This window comes from Podarcis erhardii (genome assembly GCF_964252035.2).
Source record: "Podarcis erhardii genome assembly, chromosome: 4".
NCBI classification, from domain to species: Eukaryota; Metazoa; Chordata; class Lepidosauria; order Squamata; family Lacertidae; genus Podarcis; species Podarcis erhardii.
In genome coordinates this window covers 38879252-38897114 of record NC_138508.1, presented here as the reverse complement: position 1 = coordinate 38897114, position 17863 = coordinate 38879252, and the positions used below count along the sequence as shown (strand labels likewise).

The following is a 17863-nucleotide window of genomic DNA, read 5'->3' as shown; positions in this document are numbered from 1 at the left end:
ACATGATGATGGCACTCTCCCATATTATCTGAGAGGCCATGTTTGAGTCCACGGAATGTCCACTGCTGCCTGAGCAAAACACAGACGATCAGGGCCATAGTCATTTTGTTTGTAGCCCAGTCTACTAACACACCAGAGCCAGATATCATTTCTAGTTGGGAACGTGGAGAAACTGTTCCAATAACTAAACATCAGCTGGGCCTGGAAGTCCTGGAAGCACATCCTTGAGGCTCTTGCTCCTCCCTCCATAAGCCAGGAAGGTAAGGGAGCATGACAGTAATTGAATGCATAGAGAGGCTGGAGTAGAATAACTATGTCAAATGCCGCCACTGTTGACGTATTGGGCACCTTTGCAATTTGGCTCAGGTTGCAACACAGACAGGCGGCATGTCCCCCTCCTTGGAAGTGTTGGGCCGCAGAGTTTTAAATGCATAATTAATGTGGCAATGAAGAACACGCTATCTATACTATTAAAATTTATCGTGGTATTACTTGCAAAAATGAATTCCTAACAAGTTGTGGCCTGAGCTGTAAAAAAATTAAAGGGTTTTTTCCGCCCCTTCCCTGCAACCGGCTCTATAATAGAAAGCACTGTGTAATTTATCTCAATATTATTTTATTAGCACTTTTTAATTGCTCTGGCAGATAAGTAGCAGTGGCTATTATCTTAGCAAAACATTTGTATTAATAATGTCACATCAGTTGCGGGGATTGCTGTAGAATATTTCACCCATATTAACAGTCGCTTCGAGACTCAAAGCCTATTTTTCCTGCATGACAAGTATTAAAGAGAGGGCTGTAATAATATGCCTTTGCTGTCAGGCTTCCTTGACAGAAATAATACACATTTATCAAGTTTTGCTGCAAAAAAATATAATAAAAATGCATGTACATTACAAATTCCCAAATTATCAGATTCTTTTTTTCCTCGGTCATAATTTATATCCCCGATTGACACGATCATTTAACATGGAACAAATCGCCATAAGGAGGCTTTTCCTTGGCATTCTTAGGTGGTCAGACTTATTTTACAACCTTTCCCCTTTCATCACATAGATTTGGATACAGATACTGTACAGTAATGGATGGTGTGCTGGCATTCAGCTGCAGCCACAATTTAGTATTGATGATGATGATGATGATGATGATATTTGATTTGTTCTTTCTCCCTCTGTGTATGCATTTGTATATCTTTCTATTAGAGGGTGATGGGGGGGGCGCTCACCTGACCTCCGGTCAGTTACCCTACTACTGCTTCCTGGGAGGCAGAAGGGGAGGGGGAGGTGGCAGTGAGGTCAACATGGTGCCAACCATGTTTGGTTTAACAATCCTTCTCCCCAGGGAAGGAGCCAGCAGTGATGGAGGGGGAGATGATGGTGTTGGATGAACAGATCTGGTCTATTTTATGTTCTCTGTTCATAGGAGTAATCCTAAATTAGCTTTTACCTGATTGTTTTTATTGCTATTGTGGATATTTAACCTTGCTTGGGGAGGGGCTATATTATACTACTGTTTTACTGTATTTTATTATATTTTATTGCTTTCTAATTTTTGTTGTTAGCTTGGTGGAAAATCAAGATACAAATTTAACCAATATAGTAAGCAAATAAATAAATGGAAAAAAATATTATTTTTATTTAGTACTAACATATCCAGCAACTTCTAGAAAATCACAGCTTTCCCTCTGGCATGGATGCTAATCCTGAACTATTTCTTGGGCATTAGACTGCAGGGGTTTTTCCTTACAGTACTGAAATTCATAGCAGAATATTCCTGGGCAAGTGCACATTCTAACTTGAATGCCACTACTGAGCTCTGAACATGAAATTGAGAGACTCAGATTCAAAATCCTATTGGACCACAAAGCAAGTTAGAGACTGGATATTTCTTCTAATTGTGGATTAGACATTGTTGCTTTAAAGCAGAGCTGTGGAACCTACGGCCCACCAGATGCTGTTGAACTCCAACACCTATCAACCCCAGGCAGCATGGCCAATGGTCAGGGATGGATGGGAGATGTAGTCCCAACATCTGATGGGCCACAGGTTCACCAGCCCTGCTTTAGAGTATCGACTCCGGGGTGTGGGGCAGGATTTGTGGAAGTCCTCCCAATGGAACGAACAAGCAAAGAGAAAGAACAGATAGGCATAGCAAGTGACATTAAGGAGACTTTATACAAATAATTGCACTGGAAAGTGAAGAGTGGTTCTTTCACAAGATAACGAGACAGAAACATGCATAAATGCATTATTTATATTGAACATATGATTGGTAGAGCAGTTATGTGCTACTCTGCAACCTCAATCCGATGATCTAATTTGTCACTGCTGTTCCAATGCTATTTCAAATGCTATATATTCTGCTGCATGGTGTCTTTTTTCAGGGAACAGTGAAATTTGTTATAAGATAGATAAACTCAGGTTGCACTTCTGCAGGACTCTTGGCACAAGGCCTAATCACTGCAGGAGAGAGTCAGAGATTAAACACGCAAGCACCATTTCTGGGCAAATCAATTACCATTGGGGGAAAAGCTCCCATTGGTGCCACTGGAAGCCATTTTTGCCCTAGGGCTAATGGCTACATCTCTGAGGCTGGAGCTAGACAGAGCTACCATCAGAAACAGGCTGCCATTTTTCTCCTTCCCTGTCCCTGCGCAATGCTTAGGGATAGTGTACACATAATGCAACATCACTGTGTTGTGACTTTCCACATTCACATGGAGATGTGTGTGTGTTATAGAATGGATAGGAAAACCAGCACATGTGGAGCATCAGAGGACAAATGTGCCAGTGCCAGGCTTTTGGGTAGGAATAGGATGCCTTTAGTAAGCCTACTTTTCCTGCAGTTGCTGCTGCTCATTTGCTTGCCAGACCTTTGGACCGCCAATTGGCATGGTTGCTCAGAGCAAAAGGGCAAGGCAAATGGAAGCTTCTACCTTCCTGTCATTGCTCACTTCCATAGCGTGTGTGACAACAAAAAAGATGAAGAGGAGCAGGTCAGGGAGCTCCATGGATTAGCAATGATTGTTGAGTTGTGGACCTCAGCAGGCACACAAGAATGAACCCCCACACTGGTCCTGTGGAACATTATGGAGGAGTGGGAGGGATGAGAGCTGAAATTTTGGTCCTCATCTGTTGCTGTATCTAGTTTTTGCCTTGGATATAACAAATCCTTCAGGTTTCACTTCTAGTTTCACCTGAAGGAGCGTCTCCACTCCCATTGTTCAGTCCAGACATTGAGGTCCAGCTCCAAGTGCCTTCTGGTGTTTCCCTCACTGAAAGAAGTGAGGTTACAGGGAACCAGGCAGAGGGCCTTCTCAGCAGTGACGCCCACCCTGAGGAATGGCCTCCCATCAGATGTCAAGAACAACACAACTTTTAGAAGGCATCTGAAGGCAACCCTATATTGGGAAGTTTTTAATGTTTGACATTTTATTAAGATTTTATATGTGCTGGAAGCTGCCCAGAGTGGCTGGGGAAACCCAGTCAGATGGGCAGGGTACAATTATTATTATTATTATTATTATTATTATTATTATTATTATTACTTGTGAAAGCAAATTACATAGCTTAACTATGTGCGGTGTGAAGAAGCACTTTTTATCATTGTCCTGTGGAAAGGTGGGCAGCCAGCATGCTTTCAAACACAGAAGCAAAGGGAATGCTGAGCCTGACTCAAAGCTAAAGCTGACAAACATTACAGTCCACTTCACAAAACTTGACTCACTCACATCCAGACACATCCATCACATTAGAAAAGAGAGGCAAAATTATGGTTAATAAAGGAAGGCACTTGTCTGTGCTTTGATTTTTTAGAACAAAGTTTATTAGTGGTCCATTGAAATTAACAGCAACTCTCAAGTAGGTTATTTAGGGGAAATGTTACAGAACTGCTGTCTGAATATTTGACATGGAAGCTGAAATAGTAAATACAGGAAGAAGGAAGGACAAGGCAAACAAAAGAAGGAAGCAATACAAAAGTGGTGATTGCGGGTAGGAAGAGATGGCAGAGAGATGGTAAGAATCACTTCCTGAAGATACAAGAAGAATGGGATCATTTAACACCCGTCCTAAAATACCTACATCGACTCCCAGTACATTTCTGAGCTCAATTCAAAGTGTTGGTGCTGACCTTTAAAGTCCTAAATGGCCTCAGCCCAGTATACCTGAAGGGGCATCTGCACCCCCATCGTTCAGCCTGGACACTGAGGTCCAACACCAAGGGCCTTCTGGTGGCTCCCTCATTGAGGTAACTGAAGTTACAGGAAACCAGGAAGAGGACCTTCTTGGTAGTGGTGCCCACCTTTTGGAACGGGCTCCTGTCAGATGTCAAAGCGATAAACAATTATGTGATATTCCGTAGACATCTGAAGGCAACCCTGTATCAGGAAGCTTTTAATGTTTGATGTTTTGTTGTGTTCTTTTATATTCTGTTGAATGTGTGGGATACAATAGGGTTTAGCAGCTCTAGACCTACAGCCTGAGGCAAGCAAGAGCTGTACAAGAGATGAATAGGCACCTCTTGGGCACCTCCTATGCGTCTGAGAAAGATGGATGGCTTCCTGATGGATTCTGCTCTTGTTATTTTAATCCAGGCATAGGCAAACTCGGCCCTCCAGATGCTTTGGGGCTACAATTCCCATCATCCCTGACCACTGGTCCTGCTAGTTAGGGATCATGGGAGTTGTAGGCCAAAAACATACGAAGGATGGAGTTTGCCTATGCCTGTTTTAATCCAAGTCTTTCTGAAGAGGTTTCTGTTGACTCAAAGGATGCCGAATATCCATTAGATAGTACAATTTGTCTGAGGTGTTGATCTTACAGTTTAGAGTCAAGTTGACATAAGCAATGGACTAAACTCTGAATGGAGGAATCGGATCAATGTCTGATTCCACTATAACAATGTGGGGTTTACTTCTCCTCTGCTGAAGATTTGCTTCCGATTGCCACAACACATCCATATGAGAGTTAATTTGGTCCCTGTGAAAAGAATTTCCATTGGATAGTACAGTTCCTCTGAGGTGTTGACAGTCAAGTTGGCATAAGCAATGGACTTTATGGACAATAAATGTCAGTGTCTGATTCAGGTGTAATAATGTGGCGTTTACGTTTCTGCTGCTGAAGATGCGCTCCCGATTCCCGTAACAGATCCATGTAAGAGTTAATGTGGTCCCTGTAATCAGAATTTCTTTGTCAGACTCCTGCAAAAGGTTTAGCATGGAAACATTTGCTTTTCTCCCCTACAGCCCCAGGCAAACCCTCAAAATCTCCTCCAGAGGGTTGTGGGACCCTCTAGAGCACATTTTGTGAGTGCAGAAGGAAAGGAGAGGAAGTGGAAGTCCCATGGCATGAATGCAGCACTGTTCATGCAGTGTGGGATACAACCCGTGACCTGCATAAGACTAACCCACACTCATTGGTCCATCTACCTCAGTACTGTCAAGACTGACTGGCTGCAATTTTCTGGGGGTTTCAGATTGGCGCCTTGCCCTGACCCACCTGGAGATGCCGAGGATTGAACCTTGGCTCTTTCGCATCCAAAACACATGCTCTACCATTGAGCTACGTTCCTTTCCTTTGTACATGCACAAGTCTAGAGCAAGTGGGATGGCTTGAGCCTGTGGGATAGCTCAGTTTGTAGAGCATGAAACTCTTAAGCTAAGGGTCGTGGGTTCAAGCCCCACCTTAGGCAAAAAGATTCCTTGCATTGCAGAGGGTTAAACTAGATGACTCTTGTGGTCCCTTCCAACTCTATCTATCGATCTATCTATCAATAATCTATCATCTATATATATATCAATCTATCATCTATATCTATCATCTATCTATCTATCTATCTATCATCTATCTATCTAATCTATCTATATCTATCATCTATCTATCATCTATCTATCATCTATCTACCATCTATCTATCAAGTCTAAGGAACACAGAGAGAGAATTGTAAGCTGGCTCACCTAGGCCAATGATGTCAGCAGTAACTCACAAACGATGCAAATTTCTTTCAGGCATTTTATATCCTGCCTTTGAATTTAAGATGCATTTCACTGAATGCAGTAGGTTCAGAGATTCCTTCACAAAGACTGAATTTCACACACATGCAAATTACCTGGCTGTATCGGTATCAAATGCAACAGATCCCAAATCCATGTAGTACTGTGCTGACGTCCTCAGCGATGTCCAGTATTCGCTGGCCTGGTGAAAACAGATGATTAACGCCAGAAGCAACAACCCACCCTCAGGAATCAGATTCCCCCCCCCCTTCCAGGAATGGGAAAGCAGTTAACGGCCCCCTCCCACAACTTTGCTGCTACAATCAATTCACAGCCTGCTCTGCCCTCAAGTATGTTTCCCTGGGGGGGGGGGGGATAACCCAACACTCAACAGAAACACTGGATTACATGGCACAATTGTCATTCACTTCACTCCCTCACTCACACACCAGTAATATTAGCATAGCAATGTTAAAGTACTTGCATTCTTAATGTAACCAACCCTTTCTCAACCACGATACCTCATGCATTATGGCAACTGTCCCTTTGCCCATTAACAATTAGTCCCAGAGTTGTGAGATCCGGGTCTCAAACAATATTAACGGACAAACTAAAAACCCACGTATACCTGGTATAATTTCATTATATATGTAACATCAATAGAACATGGTTTTAAGCCTCCCAGAACTCGTGGCAATTTGTGGAATAATACCTTTGTTTAAAAACTGAAATGACTTAAAAGTTAAATGTAATTAAATAGAGGTTAGGTGCTTTTGGGGGAGGGCATTTGGGGGCATTCACAATGTGAATAATGGACACACATTATTTGAGGGGGAAAGGTGGTGAAATCCTGCTGACAGGATTTCATTAGATTCTGTCTGTAAAGGTCTGCCATGTCTGCATAGACCTGGGAACCCTTGACAGGCATTCTAACAAGCTGAGGGGGGATACTTCTCCCCCAGACCCTTTCACATTTGACACCCACATTTCTGAACCCCTAAAAAGAGCTACTTTTGCATTTTTTTTTTAAGACAGAGAAATCCACGCAGACCCACACCACCCATCAAATCTGCAAGTGAGCAATGCAAATCCTCTGCCCCCCCCCAACCACAATGACCTTCTCTCAAAGCTCTACCATGAAATCTTAGAAAATTGTGAATACCTGTTCTGCCACGGTCATACCCCAGCCATTCTGGGGGCTAGCTGGACCCCAATAGCCTGAAAAAGGTGCTTGTCTCCTAAGTCGTAAGAACTCATTGGCTTCTTCCTCGGAGACAAATGGTAGTCCCCAAATCCCTGAAATGGCAAAGGCACAGCAATCACAGTCATGGATTAACAGAACATGAAGATTTCATACATACGGGCAGGAATTTAACATGGCGTCATGGTGATCATTCCATCAGAAAAGTTGTCAACTGTCCAGATACAAGAATTCCCCCTCTTCTCCCCGCATGCTCTGTTCTGGGGACAGCAAGGAGAGGGGGGGGACCCTGTTGCACCAGCTGAAGTCCTTCCACTAGAGCAATGTTTCCCAAAGTTGGGTCTTCAGCTGCTTTTGGACTACAATTCCCATCATCCCTGACCACTGGTCTTGCTGGTTAGGAATGATGGGATTTGTAGTCCAAAAGCAGCCAGAGATCCATGTTTGGGAAGCACTGCACTAGAGGGACTAGTTAGCTGAATCTCTCCCATGATCAATGCACTGATTAATACTCTACATTAACGAAGCAGTTAAATTAGATTTCACAGTGATGTTTTAACATCAAACTTTGAAAAGCCAAGGCATTGAAAACCAGCACATTAAAGTGCACTAAGGGCAAATCACTGCAATGAAGTTGAGTGATTTAAACTTCCTGGATAGCTTCCGATGTGAATCTGCACAAAGGGCTCGCCCAAACATCTGCTCATCCCATGCCCAGAAATCATAGTTCCGAGGGGCTTTCTGCTTGACCTGTGCTTTTCCCCACCCGTTTCCCAGGGGAAACCCACTCTTTAGTGCTAAATCGGAGCAAGCGTTAATCCAGAGAAAACTCAGAATTGCTGCTTGCTCCAATTGAGCGCTTAAGAGCAGTTTTCCAGTCTGGGGAAAGCAGCAGCAACAAGGGGAGGTGTTGGTTAAGGCACATGTATCCATACCAACACATGTAGAATTTTGCTCCCACTTATTTGTTTTTACCTACTCCATGTAACCCCAGGAGCATAGCAGGAAGCAAAGCCAACTGAATGAAGATGCTTTGCAGGATCTGTGCTGTGGGTTTGTGGAGATCCTAGGCCCATATCCATCCCCCCTTCCCCCTTGACTACTTCAAACTGCGGAACTGGCTCCGTTACAGGTGCTACACAATACTTGCTCCACACTTGTAAGAAATCGGTATTTTAGTGTGGCAGCATCTGTCCTTTGGAACTCCCTGCCTATTGAAATCAGACCAGCACCTTCACTGTACTCTTTCCTGAATCTGCTTGTTAAGGTATGTCTATCCATGCATTCTTTTCCTTTTTAGCCGCTGTTGACTTCAATTGTCTTTTGTATATTTTTAAATACCTGTTTTTATTGATAATTTTTAATGTTGTATGTTAGGTTTCTGTAAAATGCTCAGAGGCTTTCTCACAATCAAGCTGTATATACGTTCTGTGAAGCAAATAAACAAAACAATGGACCCAGCTCCCAGTATAATAATAATAATAATAATAATAATAATAATAATAATAATAAATTTTATTTATACCCTGCCCTCCCTGGCCAGAGCCAGGCTCAGGGCGGCTAACATCAATAAATTTTCAGTAAAAACATAACAAGAAAAAATAAAAATAAAATAAAATACAGGTTAAAATGCAATTTAAAATGCAGAGGAAGAAAAACTTTTCTGTGTCCACTTTCTCCACGCCCGACATTGTTTTACATAGCTGCAGCATGCGTCCCCTATTTGCCTCGTTTCTAAGCTAAACAGCCACAAGTGTTGTATGCTTCCTCACAGGGATGTTCCTCCACACCCTTGACCATTTGGGTTGCCCTGGTCTGCTCCTTTTCCAACATCCTCTTTGAGGTGTGGCACCCAGACCTGTACCCAGGGTTCCAAGTGCAGCTGCACCACCAATTTCTATAAGAGAGTCATGACTTTGCTGTGTCTCGAATGTTGGTGGACTCTTCATCTTTACAGATTCTTAAGCAGAAGCTGGATGTCTACCTGGCAGGAATGCTAAAGCAGCAGATGTCCTGAATCACTGGGTGGGTGAGGCTGTATTAGCTTTTAAGAACCCTTCCCAACACTACCGTTCTAATGTTACTAAGTGCAACATGCAAAAAAGCTCAGCAACACTTCTTCATTCTGACCACAGAAGTATTTCAATTAAAAGATAATGCTTTGCCGGCATTACAGAATGCCACATGAAAATGAAATCTGCTTTTAAGTTCCTCCACGGCTCTTTTTCTACATGCTCTCTTATACTCTCCCACAGAAAGTGAATCTGGAGGGCACTTCAGAGGCGCACCCAGTTTTTAATGTTTGGTTTTTTATCGTGTTTTTAATATTCTGTTGGGAGCCGCCCAGAATGGCTGGGGAAACCCAGCAAGATGGGTGGGGTACAAATAATAAATTATCATTATTATTATTATTATTCGCTTAACTGCGAATTCCTTCACCGATCTTTGTCTATTCTTTTTAATCCACAACTAGGGTTGATTAATCATTTTGACGCCAAAGCCTAAAAGCTTACCTGTAAGCAATACAGCACATGTAGCAACTTGAAGCACGGAAGCAGACATGGTGTATATTCTTTGACAACCTTTCCAGCAGAGTATATAACCCTCAAACCCAGGTATTTTATGTACTCGAGATCCCCTTTGCTTTATCAATCATTTACTATGTCCATCGGAAGAGTTCTGCAGGCAGAGGGCAGGGTCCACTGTTGCATTGACATGTTTCCCCGACCTCTTTCTAACCTTTGGACTTTTTACATGGAAGTTTTGATATAACTCAGACGTGTCCCCTTCCCCCTCCCCCTCCCGAACTTACCCACTAAATTTTGAGTACCAGCAATATCAAATATGCTCCATTTTGGGGGCGGCATTATGAACTGGTGAAGTTACCTTATACTGCAAGAGTCCTGTCTATGGTTTGGTGCATGCACTTAAGACCACTAAATAATCAAATATTCCACGTATGTCCAATAAGATCTTCCACTGTGAGTTCAGTTCCCCAAAGCCTGCCAGAATGAAGCTGTATTCCTCTGCAGCAAGGAGAGAGGTAGTCTAGCCTCCCTGTTTAGGGGAGTTTTTGATGTTTGATGTATTATGAGCCACCCAGTGGCTGGGGAAACCCAGTCAGATGGGTGGGGTACAAATAATAAATTATTATTATCCCTAACAAGAGAGTTCCAAAATCCGAAAGCACTGCAGCCACCAAGAAAGCAGACTTTTTGTACTTTTTTTAAAAAATGCAAATGCTTTTAAGTTGCTTGTTTCGAGAATGTTTCTGCTTATCGTGTTTTGCTTTTAAATTACGTATCTGTACGCCGCTCCGGGCTCCTTGCAGAGCCACGGTGGGATATAAAATTCCACAAATAAACAAACACGCCAGGACATTTGCTTTGTACATCCGCTGCTCCTCATTGGCCTCAAACAGGTGAACGCAGAGATAGAAAGACTGAATACCATCTCTCTCTCTTTTTTCCTTCCATTTTGGTATATTCCTATATATGTGTAACTTCGGATTATTTCTTTGATTTGGGGGTTGCAGTTCCTGCAGGAGAAGGCTAGGAAAGGTCTCCCTCCGGAGGAAGGAAAGCTCAGAAAGAGCAGGTAGGGAAAAGCGATCCTGGGCTCAGGTCCTGCTTGCGCCCTTTCCAAGCGCATCTGCTTGGTCCGCGTGAAAACAAGGATGATGGACCACTTTGGCCGTTGGCCTGAACCATCTGGGCTCTTCTGTTAAGCTAGGCTGGCTTCTCCTTTCCCCGAACGCAGCCTCTCTCTCTCCCTGGGGCGTTTTCCGTGCTTTAGCCTCCTGCTGCCTCCTTGGCTTTCCCCGATCGCCTTCAGCTTTATCACAAGGTGGTCTTAGCCGGAAGGGCGTCGCCACCCTCCTCCTTCCTAAACCCCCAAGTCTCGCCTTGGGCCCTAGAGGTGCGTCGTCGCACGCTGGCCACAAGGGGGCGCCCTGCGACTGCGTCTGGGCCCGTGCGCTCCAGGCCCCGCGGCGATGGCCGACGCTGCGCGTTACAGCGCTCTTTGCAGGGCAGGGTTGAGGCTAGAGTACCTGTATGCAAACTCGTAAGTGGAGCGACCTTTGCTTTTTCAGTTTCGTTTTATGCAGGCCAAATGCATTGGCTGTTGGCTTCACCAAGGCATGGGCAGGAGGGGGGCGGGCAGGAGGGGGGGGGTGGTCCAGCAGCTGCAAAGGAATTTTGCATTTCCTATAGCGGGACATGCTTCTAAAAAATAGGTCCAAATTTGGAGGGGTTTGCTTTTTTGAAAAACAAAAAGGAAGAGTGAAAAAACTCTCCAAAAGGGTAGAGGAGATCATTTGGAAAGGCCTTTGCCTTTCCCAGGTGGGATGCGTGTTCTAAATGGCAGGAATGACGTGTATTTTTTGGCATTAAAACTTCTTCCATACTGAAATGAGGGTTGGGTCAAGAAAAAGAAAAAGTAAAGCACACTGTACTGTGCCCTGGAGACTTTGGCTAAATTCAATGTTTGTTTTATAAAAGCTCTGTGCAAAGCATTTTGAGCACTTAGAAGAATGGGGAAGAAACACCTTACTATCTTACCCCTCTGTTTTATTACACCTGGTCCTTTTTTCTGGGGCAGTATTTCAATATGAGTTGGAAAATGAGAGTACTGTACCCCTAAACATTTTTTTAAGAAAAAAACAACAACCAGTGATTACTGTACATCTAAAATGTTCTGGAAGCGGCATACCAAGTCAGAGCACTAGTCTACCTAGCTCAGCATTTAACACATTGGCCAGCAGCACCTGTGTAGTATTTGGTGGCATTTCTCCCAACTCTACCTGCGGACGCCAGGGATTGAACCAGTGGACCTTATGCATGCAAGGCAAATGCTCTACCACTGAGCTACTATTCTTTCCCTGGGAAGGGGACAAGTCTTGTGCATCCCAGCCAAGTTTTTAAAAGACATTTGAGCCCCTAAGGGGGCTCTCTGGAGCTCTTTGTGTGTGTCTGCTTGGACCTACCTTGCCATCAGGCTCGCTGTGTTTAGAGAAGACCATGTGAGGGCTCTTAGGAAGAGGGGAAGGTCCAACTGGGTGAAGCATGCAGCCAAATCCTAGGCCAGAGGTTGGGGAACCTGTGGCCACCCAGATGTTGTTAGGCCAAAGCTCCCATGCGCCTCAGCCAGCCCACCCAGTTGTCAGGAGTTATGAGCGTTGTCGTCTCACAACTTCCGGAGTGCAGTCCCTTTCCCTAGGCTTTGAGAAGAAAAGCCATCTTGAGCCCCACTTTTGCTTCCAAGTAAATGGGCACAGCCAGCCAGTCTGACTCTGAAGCAGGCTCATTAGGAGGCAGAGTCCCCTGATTTGCTCCAAGAGCGTATAAAGAAGTGAAGCAGAAAAATTGTGAAGAGGGTCCCCACAATAATGCCCAAACATGCCCAAACATGCCCAAACGTTCCTGTGAGCAAGTCCTGTTGAATTCAGGGGGGATTTGTTCTGAATAGACACCTATAGGATTGCACCGTTAACATACTAGAGCAAAGAAAACAAAGGCAGTTTGTACACATTACCGTTTATTCTGGTTCCAGCACAGTCCCATAGTGGCGGTCACATGTCATCAGCCATAGTCCATATTTATCCTGTAGTTCTTTGAGAAATGCTTCTGTTTGGGGCGTTTCCCCTCAAACCAGCTTCCGTCTGATTTGAAAACATAAGTCTCGTGCACTTCACAGCTAAGATGAGGTGTGGACATTTGAGGCAGCTGTTGCACATGCACAGATGACAGCTTCATTAATAGGAGTTCAGGGGAGTTACAGGGGGGAACGGAACAGAACATACATCAGGTGATGGCATCCTTGTCTTCTCTCTGGTGTGTTCAGCCAATGTGCAAGGAACACAGTTGGGGGGGGGGACGCTCACTGTATTTTAAGCCACTGGTGTATACATAGCCAAAGACCCTGTCTTGCAGCACCTTAAATATAAACACATTTATTGCACTGAAGTTCTGTGTCTTTATTTATTGCATTACAAGATGACTCATAAAATAAAGTCCCTCTGCTGTAGCTTCTGCTATAAATACGTTAGTTTTTATGGGGCCACGTGGCTCTTTGTTCTTGTTCAATATATACAGCACCCATGCAGGGAAAGACTAAGGATGGATTTATTTTCCCACAGCAAAGAGCAGTTCCCACCAAGCAGAATAAAAAAATTCCCACATACAGTCATTTCAGAACCAATTAAAAATTGAATCTGATGTTACACGTTGGTGCCCCTGAAGAGGTACAACAGCATTCCCACAAATATCTCCTGCGACACGAGGTTCATAACCAGTATTTATTGATTATCCCAATCGAGGCAAGCCAAGTTCACCGTGTGTTTTATATCTAGATTTAAGTGTTTGGGCAGGGCTGGCTTAAGAAAATGCCACCCTGAGCAAGGCTTCTGCCTATCAGTAGCATTTATATGCAGGTCGTCATAATGTTGTGGGGGGGGGATGGCCTTGGCTGTTTTACAGCTCCCAGTGCAGTAACTACATGTTATTATTTCCTGTCTATATCTTCAGCCTTTTTCATGGGCCACAAAGTTGCATTTAGAGGCTTCCGTTAATCAAATTTGTTTTCAGTGGTTTAATTTGTTCAAAATAATTTTGATGCAGTTCTGTAACTATGTAGCAGTTTTTGCCAATATATTGTGGGTGGGGTGGAAGGCCCATTCCACAACATGCAGTGTGCTGGGCCCAGAAAAGCTTGTTGCACCCATAGCTCAGACTAAGCTGTGGCAGCAAGAGCCAGATTTCCTCCTCCCCACTTGGCCTAAATGTTCATCTTTACATGGAAATTAGTACTGTAGGGTCCTAAATCTGTCTGTGTTTCTTTCTTTCTTTTGGAAAGGGCCCTATAACTCAGTGGCAGGACACATGCTTTGCATGCAGAAGTCCCAGATGCAATCCCTGGCATCTCCTGGTAGGATGAAACTTTGGAGAGTCACTGTCAATCAGTGTAGACAATACAGAACTAGATGCATCACTGATCCGATACAGTACAAGGCATCTTCCAGTGTTGCTGTGTTCTTTCTGCCTCCTTGAAACTTGTGGAAAAGGGGAGTTGTTTGCACAACTTTGGTTGCAGGCCTAATTTGTAATGGCCTGCCATTTGAATTCTATTTTTTCCTTGTCACTTGTGTGCAGACATTTGGTGACTCCAGACACAACCACAGAGTTGATTTCTGCCCAGCTATTTCTGCAGCCCTCTTCAGGCGTTATGACGTTCACTGTCTGAGAGGTGTTTCACTTCCCAGTTTCACTCCCACCACAGACTTCCTATACTGAGCAGGTCAGGAAGGTCAGAAGGAGAATTGTAAGCACATTCAGCTGAATACACTTACAAACATTGGGAGCACTGTGGAGTCAGGTTTCCCAAACAAGAGGAAGCTGTGACATGCAGTCTGCGATGGCCCAGAGAGCAAGGCCTGCATGACAGTGTGTAAAACCTGGGCAAATCTGTATGGAAAACAAGAGACCCTTCATGAAACTGACAAAATGATATGCAGTCTGCGAGAGTTTATACTACAACAAACCTGTTACATTGCAGTCACCCATTGTCAAAATATAATGTATAGATATATCTGGCAGTAACACTCTCACAGCACAATCCTGTCTGTACTTTTTATCTGGGGGGGTCAGTCTTATTGAATTAAGTGGCGTTTATCTCTTGAGTAAAGATTGGATTAAGACTCAAGTCACACTTGCTTGAATGTGAAGTCCTATCGAACCTCTGAGTAAATATCCATAGGACTGGGCTGCGTAAGGACTGCAGTCTCCTGTTATCTATCGTGTGACCCGCTCAGGAAGAAGAATTGCTGTTACCTTTTGCATGCGCACCTTCCAGTTGTATTTCAAGTGTCAAGGTAGAAGGAACCCCCAGTCAAGCATTCTCTCCCCTGCCCTCAGTTTGACATTTCCACGATTTGAAGAGGAGGTGCTTTGTTTTCTGGCATGCCAAATAACGCTTAAGTGTTCGATTTGTTGCTGTTCCAGGTTCTCTCTTCTAAAACTCCCTTAATGCTTCTTTCTAGCACAACACACGACTTTTTATTTGGAGCCATCGCTGAACTGATTGACAATTCCCGGTAAATACTACTTTTAGGAACTAAATTTTATGCTGCTTACTGTACTTGGGGCTTGAGAGAGTGTGTCATGCTAGGTTGTGGAAATAGATGTGTTTTGTTCTGTTCTACTTGGCGTAAGAAGGCAGCTGTCAGATTTTAAATCTTTCTCAAATGTAGGAAATGGCTTTGGAATACTCCTTCCTTATTCAGTGTTGTATACGAAAGCTTATTTCTCCTGCCGCACAAGTCTTTTCTTTGGATTTGAGCTTATCCACAGAATTGAACAACATTATCCTCTGTGGCTGGGATGGCCAACTACTGTTGCTTCTAGATGGGCTTAAAATCACAGGGGAGGTCATAACAAATGTGTAATTGGTAACAGGTGGTTCCTTTTATCAGAGGGCACTTCCAGGTGACCTGTTTATGTAGCTTTCTTCCTGATTGGTTTGTGGAGAGGTTAGATGACATTGACTGAAGCACGTGTTATTCCACACTGCCCAGTGCATTTTCCACATCATTTCCCCAGTGCAAAATTTCTGGAATTTTTTTGGGGAAGAGAGTTTGTTGCACAAGATGTCCCAATCAACTGCAGTAGTGCAACTTGAACTTCCTATTGTGTGATTGAATCCCACCCCAAAAATAGCAATAGTCTGGATAGCATCCTGATTTTCCTTGGAAAGAGTAAATTTGGATTAAATACTTTTCCGACTTTTTGGTCGGAAGACGTTCTGTGGACACTGCAAAAAAAAAAAAGTGCATGTATGAACAACAACATTGATCCTGTGGGGAACACTCATCTGGAAGCACTTCAGCCTGGGAAGTTGGAGTCTTATTGGCCAAGGTGCTCACAGGGACAAGACTTCTGGAATTGTGGCATCATTGCACTCCCTCCAAGCAGCTTTACCAGGAAGCTTAGTCCCCTAGCAGATTGAGTCTTGAGCATGGCTAGGCAAACTAAGGCCCAGGGGCCGGATCCGGCCCAATTGCCTTCTAAATCCGGCCCACGGACGGTCCGGGAATCAGTGTGCTTTTACATGAGTAGAATGTGTCCTTTTATTTAAAATGCATCTCTGGGTTATTTGTGGGGCATAGGAATTCATTTTTATTTTTTTTTTCAAAATATAGTCTGACACCCCACAAGGTCTGAGGGACAGTGGACTGGCCCCCTGCTAAAAAAAGTTTGTTGACCCCTGGTCTTGATGCTTGGTTAAAGTGTTTGTTTCTTCCACCCTCTGAAAGTGGTTGGTTATTTCAAATCAGTTTGTGAAATTCACCTTCTACTGCTTCCTCTCTGGGTTTGTTGCCTCCCTTGGGATTTCAAGCCCAGACAATCCTGTTATTGGATCACAGTTAGTATCTTCTCACTGGTAGTCTGGGATGGTATATTGATAATTTCAGGATGACTTGCATTCTACTGCTTTAACGCTTTCCTTTGGATCAGCTTCATATTTTACAACTTCATTCGAGACTGTTAGCTTATCACAATACTCCTTCAGAAGTCTGATATAAAAAAAAATTAAGTTATGTCCACTGATTTAGTTAAATTTATTTATATTCCTTTTTTCATACATAGATACTGCATTGAAGTGAGTTGCTATTGCATTATATTTTTTTATTTGATTTTATATCTATACTGTCTTTCCTCCCCATTGAGAGCCCAAGGTGGCATACAATATAATTAAAACCACTGGTGCAGAATATGTACAGTAGCATTCAAGTGATTTCATATGATTTAAGTAAGTGCAGTTTTGTTCAGAGTGTTTTTGTGTTTCCAGCTAGCATAGACACTGTTCAGTAACAGAGTGAATTTGCTTTACGAGCATCTACTTGCGCTAATGTTTTCATTTAAAACCTTTTTAACAATATTTAAACAATATTTCCAGAGATGCTGATGCCACCAGACTTGACATATATACAGGTAAGTTGTCTAAATGGGGGTCCTGTTTCTGAATGCTTCTTAGTTTGATCACATTATCTGTTTTGTTGAGAAGAAATTGCTTCATAAGATGGTGAGGATATATTTATTTAAACGCTGCCTTTCCATGACAGGGACCAGGGTGGGTTACAGATAGAAAAAAGAATGGCTGAAAACATAGAGGGGAAACCCAGTTATGTAAAAACAATTAAACATTGAATACACATGAAAATCTATTGAAACCATTCAAATAATTACAATATAAACAGCATAGCATTAAAATTTGCACATTTGCTTCTGTGCCAAAATGTACTATTTGGCAGATTCTACATGTCTCTGACATGAATATAATTTTGACCTTTTGGCATGACTTTCCTGCTGAGAAATATATGGGGGGGGGGAGAGAATCTCAAACATTTTTGTCTTGTACGACAGTTAACCAGTTGACATAGTTAAAGGCCTAGTAGCGCGCATATAACTCTGTAAAGGAAACCCCTTCAAAAGAAATAAATTGTGACTCTGGCCTAATTCCATGCATGCTAATTAATATGAATCCTCCCATGGCCATTGGCTTCGCTAATTGACATCATGGTCTACTGTCCGTTAGCTCTATCTGAGGAAGTCCTTTTGCAGCCTGATCCCTTTGCAGCAAGTTAACTCGGAAATTTATCCTAGTTAGTTTAA

General features: G+C 43.2%; 2 protein-coding genes and 2 long non-coding RNA genes across 8 annotated transcripts in view; 2 read left to right on the top strand and 2 right to left on the bottom strand.

Annotated features, from left to right (window-relative positions):
• Positions 1 to 807: 807 nt before the first annotated feature.
• The window catches only part of LOC309340810, a 54009-nt gene continuing 36953 nt past the window's right edge, over positions 808 to 17863 (bottom strand). The window contains exon 2 of the long non-coding RNA XR_014156113.1: positions 808 to 1195. This is a non-coding gene — a long non-coding RNA (uncharacterized lncRNA). The remainder of the gene's footprint in view (positions 1196 to 17863) is intronic.
• On the bottom strand, positions 3803 to 9835 carry LOC309340778 (uncharacterized protein C3orf85). Its single transcript, XM_081859857.1, has 4 exons — positions 9707 to 9835; positions 7155 to 7288; positions 6109 to 6194; positions 3803 to 5172 (listed from the first exon to the last, which is right to left on the bottom strand). The coding sequence occupies exons 1-4, from the start codon at positions 9753 to 9755 to the stop codon at positions 5055 to 5057; spliced, it is 387 nt and encodes a 128-aa protein (XP_081715983.1). The 5' UTR covers positions 9756 to 9835; the 3' UTR covers positions 3803 to 5054.
• Positions 8131 to 9853, top strand: LOC309340811. The gene is made up of 2 exons (XR_014156114.1): positions 8131 to 9222; positions 9667 to 9853. It is a non-coding gene; the product is annotated as an uncharacterized lncRNA (long non-coding RNA).
• MORC1 (MORC family CW-type zinc finger 1) overlaps positions 10960 to 17863 on the top strand; it is a 50050-nt gene continuing 43146 nt past the window's right edge. For 3 of the 5 annotated variants that reach the window (XM_081859653.1, XM_081859655.1, XM_081859652.1), the window contains exons 1-3: positions 10960 to 11258; positions 15232 to 15285; positions 17148 to 17182. In XM_081859653.1, coding sequence (XP_081715779.1) covers positions 11188 to 11258; positions 15232 to 15285; positions 17148 to 17182 — 160 coding nt within the window. In that variant the 5' untranslated portion in view covers positions 10960 to 11187. Of the gene's footprint in view, positions 11259 to 15231; positions 15286 to 17147; positions 17183 to 17863 lie in introns of those variants that run through there. The other 2 variants (XM_081859654.1, XM_081859656.1) reach the window with 2 other exon arrangements.

Bases quoted from the DNA above. Each gene is read 5' to 3' on its own strand.
- LOC309340778 (XM_081859857.1), bottom strand. From the start codon at position 9,755: ATGTCTGCTTCCGTGCTTCAAGTTGCTACATGTGCTGTATTGCTTACA. The intron at 7,289-9,706 runs GTAAGCTTTTAG...TTGCCATTTCAG, and splicing joins ATGTGCTGTATTGCTTACAG to GGATTTGGGGACTACCATTT. The intron at 6,195-7,154 runs GTATTCACAATT...TGTTTTCACCAG, and splicing joins GTATGACCGTGGCAGAACAG to GCCAGCGAATACTGGACATC.